General features: G+C 35.4%; 3 protein-coding genes across 3 annotated transcripts; 2 read left to right on the top strand and 1 right to left on the bottom strand.

Moving 5' to 3' along the window:
* Positions 1 to 1,725: 1,725 nt before the first annotated feature.
* LOC18038835 (UMP-CMP kinase 3) lies at positions 1,726 to 3,175 on the bottom strand. The gene is made up of 8 exons (XM_024182649.1): positions 3,169 to 3,175; positions 2,993 to 3,061; positions 2,842 to 2,890; positions 2,612 to 2,729; positions 2,306 to 2,462; positions 2,105 to 2,185; positions 1,931 to 2,038; positions 1,726 to 1,833 (listed from the first exon to the last, which is right to left on the bottom strand). Exons 2-8 carry the CDS (start codon positions 3,041 to 3,043, stop codon positions 1,726 to 1,728), a joined length of 672 nt encoding a protein of 223 aa, XP_024038417.1. The 5' UTR covers positions 3,044 to 3,061; positions 3,169 to 3,175.
* A 4,607-nt stretch (positions 3,176 to 7,782) lies between these two features.
* Positions 7,783 to 10,548, top strand: LOC18038846 (probable galacturonosyltransferase 9). The gene is made up of 3 exons (XM_006430824.2): positions 7,783 to 8,168; positions 8,580 to 9,818; positions 10,029 to 10,548. Exons 1-3 carry the CDS (start codon positions 8,004 to 8,006, stop codon positions 10,302 to 10,304), a joined length of 1,680 nt encoding a protein of 559 aa, XP_006430887.1. The 5' UTR covers positions 7,783 to 8,003; the 3' UTR covers positions 10,305 to 10,548.
* Positions 10,549 to 11,913: 1,365 nt separating this feature from the next.
* LOC18038845 (6-phosphogluconate dehydrogenase, decarboxylating 3) lies at positions 11,914 to 14,893 on the top strand. The gene is made up of 2 exons (XM_006430823.2): positions 11,914 to 12,106; positions 13,097 to 14,893. Exon 2 carries the CDS (start codon positions 13,105 to 13,107, stop codon positions 14,566 to 14,568), a length of 1,464 nt encoding a protein of 487 aa, XP_006430886.1. The 5' UTR covers positions 11,914 to 12,106; positions 13,097 to 13,104; the 3' UTR covers positions 14,569 to 14,893.
* Positions 14,894 to 14,999: the final 106 nt, after the last annotated feature.

Below are 14,999 nucleotides of genomic sequence, written 5' to 3'. Positions count from 1 at the left end.
TTCATTCTCAATCTGTATCAACAAAAAATTTAATTTTAGGCAATTAGGAATTAAAATGCTCCAAATTGAGATTTGTTTATGCAGTGGATAACAATCTTCAGACGATTGCAATTATTTATATGTAGAGCACGGCCCTCAGTTTCGTTTCTTTTTCTTTTTCTTTTTCTTTTTTTTTCTGTAGTAAGTTTGTAGGAAAGTTCTGTGATGGTATGAAGAAATGTTGCGGGAGTAACCAAAAGTCGCTTTAACTTTAATTAATTTCGCTTTCTTTTTCCAACGAAATGATCGTTCCCGGAAACAATAAGTCAAGAGTCTCTGTCTTCGCAGGGAAATTTCTGGGATTTTTCAAATTGACCCTTTTTTTATAATAATTTAATGATCCTAATTCTTAACTTATGAATGTAAGAGAAAAGGGTATCTACGCCCCTAAATTTTATGGAAATGGTATGCCGAGTGCGAAAGGGGCTTGTTTATGATTGGTAATTAAAGTTTTTAAAAAAGAATGTTAAAGACTCTCTTTTGATTATAATACTCTTTACCCTATGTTATTATACAAAAATTGACTCTAATATTTTATAATAAATAAAATATAATATTAAAATAAATGTAATAATAATAATAATATATATATTTTGTTATATTGAAGTAAATTTTATAATAATATAAATATAATATTAAAATGAATGTATTCAAATTCAAATTATTTGAATATTATGAAAAATAATAATTTTAACATTATTAGTATTGTAAAATATATTCAATGCAAATATTTATTTAAAATCCTGACAATAAATACAAATATATTATTAAAATAAATACAATAATTTACATATTTAAATTTATTTAACTATTAAAATATTTTAATATTGTTAGTCTACCACATAGATTACATTATTTATATCATATTTTATTTATTAAAAATTTTAAAGTTAATTTTTTTGGGATAATATAAGTAAAGGGTATCGTGGTCAAAAGGGGGTCTTAATGTCCATTTTTAAAAATTTAGAAGTGTTGGTGACTATTTTCCCAGACCTTTGGAGTGTAGGTATCATTTTCCTTAAATATAGTTGTTATATGGACTAGAATCCTCTCATCTCCTGATCTTTTTACAAATTTTGTGTCATTTGTATTTCAATGTTAATATATGATAAAGGTTTAACTACCTTTATTTTTTAATTTATTAACCATTAATTATATTAATAAATTTACTTAGAAAAAGATGAAAACAAGAAATATATTAATTAAAAAAAATAATTGACAAAATTTTGAATTTTAAATGGACTGGGCCGAACCAGCCCACAATATTCGTGCAAGACATGAATCACATCAAAGGACAAAGTCGCGCCATAAGAAATTTCTCGTAAACGGATCATAAAATGAATAACCAGACAATTACCCATGCTGCAGAGTCTTGCGAGTCAAGAGCTGATAATTTCCATTGAATTTAAAATTCAATTGTATTATATAATTTAAAGACGCTTATTTGGTCCATGTGTATTCTTTAGAATTTCCCGTTATTTTAATTTGGTTCAAGAGAGACTACATGTGTCATAAGATAACACCCAGCAGTCAGTACAAAGCTATGTATCAACAAAAGATCCATTAATTACTAGCTACGTACTAATTACTGAACGAATCAATTTGCAAAATAATATCAATTGACTCAAAACAAAAAGTCTCGGCATCCAGCTCTAATCGAGTGAAGTGATCATATATCTACATTAATTAATTAGATGTTGATTCTTTTCTCCCCAGGTCCTGTCCTGCATTTAGCTCAGAGAACACACCCTTGATTTCATCAAACACCTCTTCAATCGGCCTCCCTGCATCAATCTAAAGACAGCAAATAAAACAAGGGCATAAATGGAATCGCTCAATCAAATTGTAATTAGATATACATCAAACTTAGTATGTCATATAACAATATTACCTTCCGAACCTTTCCCTTTGAGCTATAGTAATTGATTACAGGCAGCGTGGATTCAGAATAAACATTGAGCCGTTTCTTAATTGTGTCAATTTTATCATCAACTCTTCCCTACAATTATTGCACATATGAAATTCAATTTGAAAGGGGAAAACAGAATTGTGCAAAACTACTCACTTGGTTTCTACTCAAAATGCGTCTTGTCATTTCTTCTTCTGAACAATCGAAAACCAGTACAGCATTCGGCTCAATTTTCAACTGTAATTAAGATGATAAAAAGGAATAATCAACATAAGTGATCATACACAAGTAATAAACATGTAGAAAGGAGAACGCATGCATGCATGTGTGTGTGTGTGAAGTTATAATTAAGCCTACAATGTTTTCAGCAGCAGAGAGATTTTCTTCATTGCGAGGAAATCCATCAATGACAAAATTCTTGTTTTGGCTTTCCTGCATTGCCTTTTGCAGAAGCTTGACGATAATCTCGGATGGTACCAGCTTTCCTTCCTTCTTATATTCCCGGATCATCTTTCTGTTAACCATGTATGTATGTATAGTTAATAAGACATATGAAGCACTAAAGAGTCCTTAAAAAATATCTATATATCTAAAAAATTCTTTGCCTCAACTGCTTGATCCCAAAAATTGTAAGCTATTAACTAAACACAAAACGCAAAGTACCCGTCATTGGACCCAGACTCAGCTTCTGCTTCAAGAAGATCACCGGCGCTTAGATGGCGAAAGCCCAAGTGTTTGGCGATTTTGGAACATTGGGTGCTCTTTCCACTCCCTGGTCCCCCTGTAAAAATGTTAATTTGACATTGCATTACAGAAACCAGAATTATATATCAACCTTGTGCTAAGATTGTACATATTTGTATTCTGAAGTGCCAAAATGGTTAATTAATTACCTAAAACATATACAACTTTACTCTGATTTGAGGAGACTTCTCCTGAATTCTGTAGATATATAAAACAGATAAGATTTGAATCATACACACTCACACACATATGTATCTAAGTAAAAATTAAAAAAAAAAAAAAGAGTTAAACGCTTGCTACCTTGTTTTGCACTAGTTCCTTTTTTGTGTCATCACTTGCGACCCTTTCCATGATGTTGATTAAAAGTACCTTCAAATAATATATGTATAAATGAACTAATACAGAAACTGAATCATACAGACAACTATATAATTATTTCAGGAAAAAAAATGATGATAAAAAGCTGTGAGCTTCACCTTGGCAATTAAGTTTCGTATAAATTATGCAGAAATGCCCTGAAGATTTACCAGTCTAAATCAACTTGGGTGCCTTGATATGACGAAAATAATAATGTGGCCTCTCTGGAAACAACCACATGTATGTACAGTATTTCCAGAGTGTTCGCGTTAAGAAATATATATATATATATATATATATATATATATATATGGATGCCCATGTGTCAAAAATGAGGAAGGCCTCAGTCTTTTTGTTTTTTTTTTTAATCTTTTAAATTTGCATTGGTTTTATCGTGATAAGTGATCATCTTTTTTAAATTTATAGTCCCTTGATAACACCGTTGGCTCCAACAAAAAAACACAAAGAAGAGAATTGACAAATCTTAAATTAAATCCAAGCAAAAGTTCAGTTTCTAACTATTCAATTGCGCAATGTGACCTGAAGATAGAGTAACACATAAATAAAATATCACTGGCAGTACTCTGTTATATATGCTTGATTTTCTGATGAGCTTGTTGATGAAATTAAATAATTAGCAAAGTTTTTGTTTGATGATGTAACAAAACAGGGTCTTAGTTATACTGGACCTATTTAGCTTTAACAAAATATCATTGCCGCAAATGGGCTTGTCTGCAAAGAGCTCTGTTAGAATGTGCAACAGTTCAATCTGATGAGCACCAGATGACAATGACATCTTAGCTTTATGCGGTAGCATCATGGTTAAAGCCTTGAAGTTACCAACTGAAAATAGTCCAGAAGAACAACATAAATGTAGATACCATATTTGGGAGGGAAACTAAGACTTGAGATACCTCCTCTGAAGGCTTGCTCATTTTTCTTTGTTTGGTTCCTACAGTCAGCATTAATAGAGTCAATATGCTCGAACAAAGTAGAACATGCTTCTTCTTAACTTTGAAAGCATAACAACTAAAATATTATTTGTCCGATAGCTAATATTTACTAATTACTCGTCCACTTATTGCTAGTTTTTTTTTTTTTTTTTGAGAAGACCACTTATTGCTAGTTGAACCCATATGAATATAGCATACAAGAGCTATAAAATGACTAGTTTCTTGAGAGTGAAGGTAATCTAGATTAAATGAAAAACAATGATGACTAACCATGCCATTCTATACTTTTTGACAATTTATCAGCTACTGCATCCAAGCTCTGGCCTCTGTGTGATGTTAGAACACTGATAAACACGTACGGCAGTCAATAATGAACTGCTGCTAGTGCTTTTTTCTTGTCCTTTATTTGGTGAAGTAACTTGTTAGGAGGCCAAAAGTCATAAAGAAATGAATAAAACATACGTGAGATTGCTTCAGCATCCATAAAACATACTGAACTTTTTGCTTTCCAAAATTCCAGTCAACTTTCTGCAAACTTGCTTTACTTCTATCATTTGCATTACTGCTTTTTTTTTTTTTTGGGCCTACAGAGAAACCATGTCTATCATTGAAGAGGCGATTCTATTTGTATCGTTTGGGATGCTGCTGAAGAAGTTAACTTCAAAGGGACTTAGGCTGTTTGCCCACCAAGAGCAAATCGATGCTCCCTTCAAGAAGTGGGAGAAAACATTGTCGAAGATTCCTGTAGTGCTTGAAGATGCAGAGGGAAAGCAGGTGACAGAGCAATCAGTGACGATATATGGCTTGGTGAACTTCAGAACTTGGCTTACCACTTAAAAGACATCTTGGATGAGCTTGACACTGAAGCTTTGCAAAGAAAGTTGTTATTTAAACCTGATCAACCCAGCACAAGTAAGGCATGGAAGCTAATTATTCGTACTTGCTGCTCAAATTTCAATACACCCTCTCTAATGTTCAATGCCTCTATGAGGTACAAACTCAAGGACAGTACTACCAGATTACAGGAAATTGACATGGAGAAAGAGCAGCTAATTTTGAAAAGCAATTCAGGAGAGAGGTCCAAGAAAGTCGGACAAAGACTTTCCACAACATCTGTGGTGAATGAAGCAAAAGTTTATCGCAGGGAAAATCATAATGAGACAATACTTCAATTGTTGTTGAATGATATGATTTAAAGGATGCAGAAATGAAGATACAAGTGCTTTGCAGGCTAAAATATCTGGAACTGATTGATTGTGAATGCCTTGTGAACCTACCACAAGCATTGCACTGCCTTAGTTCTCTTACAGAGATAACTGTTGCAGGCTGCACAAAACTAGTTTCCTTTCTAGAGGTTAGCCTTCCTTGTCAGCTGAAAGTAATCTAAATTAGCAAATGCAATGCAACACATCTCTTCAAAGATAGTTTATTGCAAACTGTGATCCTTTAACACACATTGCTAGAGTGCAGCAGCTGCCTCTAAATCTTGAGAGGCTGGAGATCTTTTGTAGCAAGAATTTATGGACTCTGATGCTGGAGGAACTTTCAGTAATCCATGAGGAAAAGCCTCTCATCTGGTTTATTTGCAAATTGTAGACTTTCCATCTCTCGCGTCTTTATGGTCAAAAAGTAAGTTTCCTGCCATACTTGAAGAATTTGAACTTGATGGTTGCTCAACTCTCTCTTCTTTGTCTTCAGGAGGAAATCTACATAAGGCTCTTAAAAAGCTTCAGCTTTTATAATGTTCAAAGCTAAGCTCAGTAGCAGAAATGTTTGCCATTATCACATCCTTTGAAAATATTATGGTCAATGGGTGTGATAATCTCAAATGTTTACCACATGAGCTGCACAAGCTGAGCCGTCTTCAACAGATTGAAATAAGGAATTGTCCAAGTCTTGTTTCTTTTCCAGAAAGAGGTCTGCCTTCCACAAACTTGACAGCAGTCTGCGTAATTAATTGTGAGAAACTGGAAGCTCTACTCAACGGAATACACAGACTCACCTCTCATCAACAATTAACAGTGGAACAATGTCCTGGCATAGTGGCGATCCCTGAGAATGACTACCCAACCAACCTTACAATTCTTAAAATTACAGATGTTAATATCTTTAAGTCATTGTTCCAGAGGGGGCTGCACAGACTCAACTCTCTTAAAGAACTCATAGTTAATGGGGAATTTCCAGATATGATCTCCTTTCCGCAGGAGGAGATAGGAAGTACTTCCCTAACCAGACTATGGATTCGAGATTTTCAGAATCTGGAATACATATCTTCAACTGTTCTAGACCTTCACTTTTGCAACTATATACCAAGGGATGTCCTCTGCTAAAAGAAAGATGCGAAGAGGGAAGAGGACAATAGTGGCACATGATAGCCCACATACGGTACATTGAAATAGATTGCAGATTCATCTTTGATTCTCAAGGAGGAGGAGATTGAATCATGCTTAATTTTATGAACCTGAGGTATGAGGACTTTAAGTACTTCTGATTATAATTTGAATCTGCTGCAATATTCTTATTTTTTTTATTCATGCTCTTTTACATTTTCGTAGAAACCATACAACAATATCACAATGCAGCGCATCCTGTTGTGGCTGTTCTCCAAGAGACAACATTAATCCACTTGTTAAAGCCATTTATGAAGGTAAATGAAAGATCACATTAGTCATTAACGGTTCCAATATATAGTGGCACTTGAAGTGGACTGCCAAAATAACATGATCTTGTGCAATACGCAAGCAGGTTCCACACAGTTATGGGTTTAATTATTGACCATTTGTTGAATTTGATGTTGCAGAAGTTGCTTGCGCAGACTTGATTCTGTTGGTATGAGCTTCAACCTGATTGGTCTTTTGATTAGATGGTTTTCGTCTTCCCCCAGCGTGGGCTATATTTAATTTTTGAATGACAAAATCTGACAATGTTTGTCACTTTGTTTTCATGAAGGGCCACATTTTCCTTTTACCTTTTTTTCTTTCTCTCCAAGATCATACTTTGGATGCTTTTGCTGGAAAAGTTAGCACTTCCAAGCATACCATTCTCTGGAAATCTATTACTGTTGCAGGAAATTGCTTTTCATACTTTAGGTTAGCATGCCATCTTTTGAGAGCTCATGTGGGAAAATTATGTCATGAGATTTATATAACATAATCATTTTGATTTGTGATCTCCATTTTAAGTATTAATCTCCCGGGTGTTTTGACGCAAATCTCCATAATGAACTTTCATATTGATCAGTGCTTTCATATAAATATGCGTGTCAATGAAACTGCTTATATTTTAATTTTTTTTTCATTTTCATGGAGTTTCTCTTTTGCAAACGTTAAAGGCCCTGTCATTCCAATATACGAGTTTCCTTTGAAATGAAAACAAGTGCACTTTTTCTAAAGCAACAGGAAGTCCATGTAATTGCTTAGAAGATTGCTGAATCTTCTTATGTGCTGTCTGTGCTATCCATTCAGCTGCAAGATTCGTTTCTTCCAACCACTGTGAATACATTATATATATATATATGTATGTGTGTGTGTGTGCGTGTGTGTATACACACATTTTTAAAGAAAATAAAAAAAAATAAAGTTACTTGACTTCAATGAGAAGCACAAAGTAATTAAACAAAGTTACTGGCGGAGTCATAAAGTCAAAACGATGTCATTACAAATGGCTGGATGACGAGTCGTCCTCACTACGACCTGTGGCAAATAAAACGACATCGTCTCCTACGAATGACGTGTCGTATAAACTAACAGAATCCACTTCGACCAAACCGCGTGTGTACTGTCAAGTGTCAACTCTGTGTACTCTATGATCTGAACTCCGACCTGCTCCTTCTTTATTAATAATATTCGACTCCTCTGTCCTCAGAAAAAGCAATTTAAAAATTTTTAAAAAATAATAAATCTTTGAATCATTGAATCAAAACAACGACAGCAGCGCTTTAAATCTCTCTTCTTCAATACTTCAGATCTCAAATTAAGCAATCAGATCGCTTAAACCTCAAAATGGCGGTGGCCATTCGCGGAGGCCGCGGCGGAACCGCTGTAGGTCCCGGTCTACGCAGCTTATTCGCATACCGCATCTTCGTGTCCGCCATGTTCTCTCTCCTCTTCCTCGCCACTCTCTCCGTCATCCTCACCTCTCACCCCTCCACTTCTCATCACGACCCCGTAAGTCCACCTCCACTTCACTCCTTCTTTCACTTTTTTTTTTTTTTTTTGAGAGACCTTCTTTCACTTATTTGAAATGCCATTTATCAACTCTTTCTATGAAAATTTACTATCAATAATTATTAATTGCGCAATAAATTGGATTCATTTTTGTCTTTTAGCTACTCGTGTGTACTTGCTAGGAAAGAAGTTGTGAATTTCAAATTTTTAAGCTATGAGAAAAGTTGATGACTCGGATTTAAAGAAAATGTTGAGTGTTGAATCGATTAATTTTTTTTTTTTGGTTTATAAGCTTTTTGTCTTTTACTGACTCTCTGTAAAAAGAGTTGATGATGGTTTTGGATTTTAAGAAAATGTTTGACAGAGTTCGTCAGAGAAGGAATGTTTATTTGTGTTTTTGGTTTTGGATAGGGTTTGCCCAGTAGTGGCAATGCGTATGTTCAAAGGACGTTTTTGGCGTTGAAGTCTGATCCGCTTAAGACTAGATTAGATTTGATACAGAAACAAGCAAATGATCATATCACTTTAGTGAATACTTATGCTGCTTATGCTAGGAAGTTGAAGCTAGATATATCTAGGCAGTTGAGGATGTTTGATGATCTGGCTCACAACTTTTCGGATCTTTTGATGAAACCTGGTTATAAATCGGCTTTGTTTGAGTCAGAGGGTGCCGTGGATGAGGATGTGTTGAGGCAGTTCGAGAAGGAAGTAAAGGATAAAGTGAAAGTTGCTAGGTTGATGATTGGTGAGTCGAAAGAGAGTTATGATAATCAGTTGAAGATTCAGAAGTTGAAAGATACGATCTTTGCAGTTAATGAGTTGTTGATTAAGGCGAAGAAGAACGGGGCATTTGCTAGCTTGATTTCTGCTAAATCGGTTCCTAAGAGTTTGCATTGTTTGGCAATGAGACTTGTGGAGGAGAGGATTTCACACCCAGACAAGTATAAGGAGGAGCCTCCTAAGGAGGAATTTGAGGACCCCACTTTGTATCATTATGCTATATTTTCGGATAATGTGATTGCAGTATCAGTTGTAGTGAGGTCTGTGGTGAAGAATGCACAGGAACCGTGGAAACATGTTTTCCATGTGGTTACTGACAGAATGAATATTGCGGCAATGAAGGTTTGGTTCAGGATGAGGCCTGTGGAAGGTGGTGCACACGTAGAAGTGAAGGCTGTGGAGGATTATTCATTCCTGAACTCGTCGTATGTACCAGTATTGAGGCAGCTTGAGTCTGCTAAGATGCAGAAGTTTTACTTTGACCATAAGGCGGAGAATACAACAAAAGATGTGAATAACATGAAATTTAGGAATCCCAAGTACCTGTCAATGTTGAATCACCTTAGGTTCTATTTGCCTGAGATGTATCCTAAATTGCACAAGATTTTGTTTCTGGATGATGATGTTGTGGTTCAAAAGGACTTGACTGGGTTGTGGAACATTGATTTAGATGGAAAGGTGAACGGGGCTGTGGAAACCTGCTTTGGGTCATTTCATCGTTATGCTCAATATCTAAATTTCTCACATCCCTTAATCAGGGAGAAATTTAATCCAAAGGCTTGTGCATGGGCATTTGGGATGAATATATTTGATCTTGATGCTTGGAGGCGTGAGAAATGCACAGACCAATACCATTACTGGCAAAACTTGGTAAGTGTGTCTACACATACAATAGAATTCCATTTTATGTTTTTTTGCCAATATAATAGCTTAAAGTAGATGCAAATCACGTGCATGTTCAATTAGTTTAATTCAGTAATTAAATTGCTTGACGCTTTAGTTTAGTGAGGACTTAAAATTCTTGGGTTGACATTGAGATTGGACAATTCAGTCAATTTATGCATGAATTTTTTTCATCAGAATGAGGATCGAACTCTGTGGAAATTGGGTACCCTGCCACCGGGCCTCATCACTTTCTACTCAACAACAAAGTCATTGGATAAATCCTGGCATGTCCTTGGACTCGGGTACAATCCGAGTATCAGTATGGATGAAATCAATAAGGCTGCAGTCATCCATTACAACGGAAACATGAAACCTTGGCTTGACATTGCTATGAATCAATACAAGAGTCTCTGGACTAAATATGTGGATAATGATATGGAGTTTGTGCAGGTGTGCAATTTTGGCCTCTAATTGAAGTCGCATTACAGCACTTATTCTTCAGGTAACACAAACACACTTTCAGTGATGGTTTATAGATGGTTACTTTATATTCATACAAGTTTTGGTCTCCTCTAATTGGTTGTAACCTTCTCCAAAGCTTAGTGATGGTGTGTCTCTTCTCGGTTAAGATGCTTATTAGTTTTTACAGCATTGAGCTTAAAATTGTAAACAATCAAAACTCAATTATGTAAAACACGCAGCAATGCAATTTTTTTTGTGTCTTAATTTAACTTTTCATTATATGATGAGAAATTCTGACAAATCGATACCTCAGTGACTCCTTTAACTAGCTAATTATTTCGTGGTCGAGTAGTTTTTCGTTTTCCAGCTTCGAATGGTATATAGCTTGTTCACATCAATCAATTTTGTGATCTCATTTATGACAGAATGGCAGCCCTTATTTATTTATGTTTTGACGACTTAATTATTTTTATGGAAAAAAAAAATTTCAAGTTGTAATTTAATAATTCAAATAAAATGCTAAAAAAGTTTGGTTTAGTGGCGGGACTTGGTAGAAAGAACGAAGGTCAAAGGGGGAGGGTGTCACCGAACAAGAAATGATTTCTTATTTATCAACTTGTCCTTATTGGAAGAGTATTCACATGAAGGATCATGCCTTTATGCTATTGCGGACTCTGACCCTGACCTAAACTTGTAAATACATAAATAACCTGCCTTGGCATTAGAAATTTCAATTACTAGAAAAGCCCATTTTCTTCCCGTTTTACCTTTGGAATTGGTTTTGGGTCAAAGATTAGAAACTTGACGGCTTAGCCACAAAGATCAAAGCAGTGAATTGAGCAGCCGTCAATTATAAAATGTTCAGATAAAATTTGACATTGATAAGTGATTAATAGAAGGAAGACTTTCTATAATATGCTCTAGCCGGAGGGAAAAGAAAAAAAAGAAAAAGTAGTATGTGTATTGAAACTTCATATTGTCACACATAAATAAAATTAATATTTGACGGATTCAATCTGATTGTAGGGGATTCAATTTGATTATAGCTAGGCCATCTCAATAAAAAAATAATGTAAATTTGATGCTATTGTATAAAATCATGTAAATTAAATAAAAAAATAATGAAGTAATAAAATAACAAGATAGAAATTATTGAATCTCATCTAATATCTGTCACTTAACAGCCGTCAATAATAGTAGGAAGCAAGTCCAATTATCAACCATCAATCATCATAACTATTTTAAGTTTAAACAAACCCAACAACAAACTAACCCCTACGTTTTTTTTTTTTTTTTTTCCCTTTCTTTTTCTTTTTCTTCCCCTTTTTTTTCTGCATAATGGCCATTGTTAGTAATAAACCATGTAATAATAACTTCAAAAAATAAAAATCTCTTTAAACTAAAAAAACGATAAAAAAAGGTTTTTCTTTTTTTTTATTGTTTGCCACATCAGCTTGTGGTTGTTGAACCCAGATGACGTGGCAATACCAAGAGGTTAACGAACGATTGCTGATTCGCCAAGGGACGAGAGTTGCCAACTTTGACCCGATTATGAATGGCTGGTGTAGCCAATTTGGCCTTTCCCATTAATAAAAAGCTCATATTTTTTTTTCAGGGCAAGCAATATATATGTTATTGCCTTTTGCTGTGAAACTGTGTATTATTGACGTATTGTATTTTTAATCATTTATTATGTTTATAGAGTCTCTGCTCTGCTAATCCCAGATCACATTTTGGGTTGATTTGTCTGAATTTTCATTCTCTTGTTTTTGCATCAGATTTTAGAAGAAGAAGAAGAAGAATTTTTTAAGGTTTGATTCTTTCGTAACTCCTTAAAGTCTTTTGTGTTCTATGATTTTGGTATAATTTTATAGGAGACTGAGCAAAGTAATGATCTTTCTGCGTTTTATTTAGATTTTGCTCATCTGGGTTTGCTTTCTATTTGTTCTGAGTTTATATGATCCACTTGTTTTAAGAATCCTTTTATCTGCAAGATCATTCTTGTGCCTTATTCTTGTGCCTTTGTTTTTATTTCATTTTTACTCACGAAAGTCACAATTTTAGGCGCTTGTAGATTAGTAGTTGGATCTTATTGTTTATGAATCATTCATTTATTTTATTGTTTATTTTTGCATTATTATATTATAATCAACTGATATTACAAACTAGTTTATCATAAGTCTAAAATACATACAATGATAGTAGCGTCGGGGCTCTACTCGCATTGCTTGAAAATCCGCTCCAATAGAGATTTACTCCCATTTTATCAAAGGAAAAAACCGCTTCTACATTTCACTTCTAGGGGACTGAAACCAAGTGGGAGAGCCCATTTGGAGGTGACTTCCATCTGGCTAAGGATGGCTTATCTATTCAGTTATCTAATTTTGCTTCCTTTTGACGTAACTAGTGAATCACTATGTTCCTAACAATGGCCTTCTAAGTATGCGGGTTTCCTGAAAAAGTGCATTTTTCAGCTGGAGACCTTTTTAAGATGCAAGGGTGCATTGGCTAATTGATTTTTACTAAATTATGTTAATCACATGATGATGCTGGTTCGATAATTTTTTACTTTTTACAATTTGATTATCTCAGGAGTACATGCATGACCATCACTCATTTCATTATTGCATCTGATATTTCTTTCACTGAAATAATCCACTTCATTCTTAAAAATAGATCATAAGTTGGCATTGAGTCATGGGTGGTGCTTCATTAAAATATTTATTCAAGGATCTCAAATTTGTTTGATTTGTGAAAATCATTTTGAATTAATCTCACTATCAATCTCAAATGTGGAACAGAGGAAGATATGGTTGAGGGCAAACAACTTACGAGAATAGGCCTTGCTGGTCTGGCGGTCATGGGCCAAAATCTCGCCCTCAACATTGCTGAAAAAGGCTTTCCCATTTCTGTTTATAACCGAACTACCTCCAAAGTTGATGAGACAGTTGAAAGAGCTAAAAAGGAGGGAGATTTGCCTTTATTTGGTTTCCGTGATCCTGAATCATTTGTCAATTCAATCCAAAAACCTCGGGTGATAATCATGCTTGTTAAAGCTGGTGCACCTGTTGACGAAACCATTAAGACCCTCTCTGCTTACATGGAGAAAGGTGATTGCATCATTGATGGGGGTAATGAGTGGTATGAGAACACCGAGAGAAGAGAGAAAGCCATGGCTGAATTGGGTTTGCTCTACCTTGGAATGGGAGTTTCAGGTGGTGAAGAGGGTGCAAGACATGGTCCTTCTTTGATGCCTGGAGGATCATTCGAGGCTTACAAGTATATTGAAGACATTCTTCTAAAGGTCGCGGCTCAAGTTCCTGATAGCGGCCCCTGTGTGACTTACGTTGGCAAAGGTGGATCTGGTAATTTTGTGAAGATGATTCATAATGGAATTGAATACGGTGATATGCAGCTGATTGCAGAGGCTTATGACGTACTGAAATCTGTTGGAAAGTTGACAAATGAGGAACTGCAAAATGTTTTCACAGAATGGAACAAGGGGGAGCTTCTCAGCTTCTTGATTGAAATCACTGCAGATATTTTTGGAATAAAGGATGATAAGGGAGATGGTTACTTGGTTGACAAGGTTTTGGACAAAACAGGTATGAAGGGTACTGGCAAATGGACTGTACAGCAAGCTGCTGATCTATCAGTTGCAGCTCCCACTATTGCATCTTCTTTGGATGCAAGGTTCCTTAGTGGTTTAAAGGAAGAAAGAGTTGAAGCTGCCCAAGTCTTTAAATCAGGTGGCTTTGGTGTTCAGTCTAACCAAGCTGTGGACAAGCAGAAGTTGATTGATGATGTGAGGCAGGCTCTTTATGCATCCAAGATATGTAGTTACGCACAGGGGATGAATCTTATTCGTGCAAAGAGTATTGAAAAAGGATGGGACTTGAAGTTGGGGGAACTGGCTAGGATTTGGAAGGGGGGTTGCATTATCCGTGCTGTGTTCCTTGACAGAATCAAGAAGGCATACGATAGGAATGCTGATCTGGCAAACCTTCTTGTGGACCCTGAGTTTGCAAAGGAAATTGTTGATAGGCAGTCTGCCTGGCGAAGAGTTGTTTGCCTTGCTATCAACTCGGGTATTAGCACACCTGGTATGTCATCCAGTCTTGCTTATTTCGACTCATACAGAAGGGAAAGGTTGCCAGCTAATTTGGTCCAAGCTCAACGAGATTATTTTGGTGCTCATACATATGAAAGGATTGATATGGAAGGATCTTTTCATACCGAGTGGTTCAAGATTGCCAAACAGTCCAAAATCTAATTATTCTCCTAAAAAGATTCAGCTTAACCAGAACTCTTAATAAACATAATAATCTCTGCTTTAGACTAGCTGGGCAGAGCTTACACCACTGGTGTTTGGTGAAAGTGTGTTTTAAGTATGAATTGTTTCATCAGATCAAATCTCTGGAATTATTTCTCTTTTGTTTGTCATGCTTGTGCTTGGGCAGATCTTCTGCTTTGCTTTGTGTTAAGGTGCAAATTGATTAAGTTTTTGTTCCCGGCAGTTTAAGGGAGCCGTGTATTTATAACTGTTGGGCATAATGGCTTTTTATGTAATGTTTAATCAAATTATCAAGAGAAGTTTTATATTTTGAATTATATCATCAGTTGTGTGCTAGTCTTGTGCTGCTATTTGATGATTGAATTGTTTGTGCTCACATTCTGTGGATTCAAGGTGACATCATTGCTTTC

This window comes from Citrus clementina, unplaced genomic scaffold (assembly GCF_000493195.1).
Source record: "Citrus clementina cultivar Clemenules unplaced genomic scaffold, Citrus_clementina_v1.0 scaffold_6, whole genome shotgun sequence".
NCBI lineage: Eukaryota > Viridiplantae > Streptophyta > Magnoliopsida > Sapindales > Rutaceae > Citrus > Citrus x clementina.
Note: the sequence above shows the minus strand (reverse complement) of the source record. Positions and strands in the feature narration are given on the sequence as shown.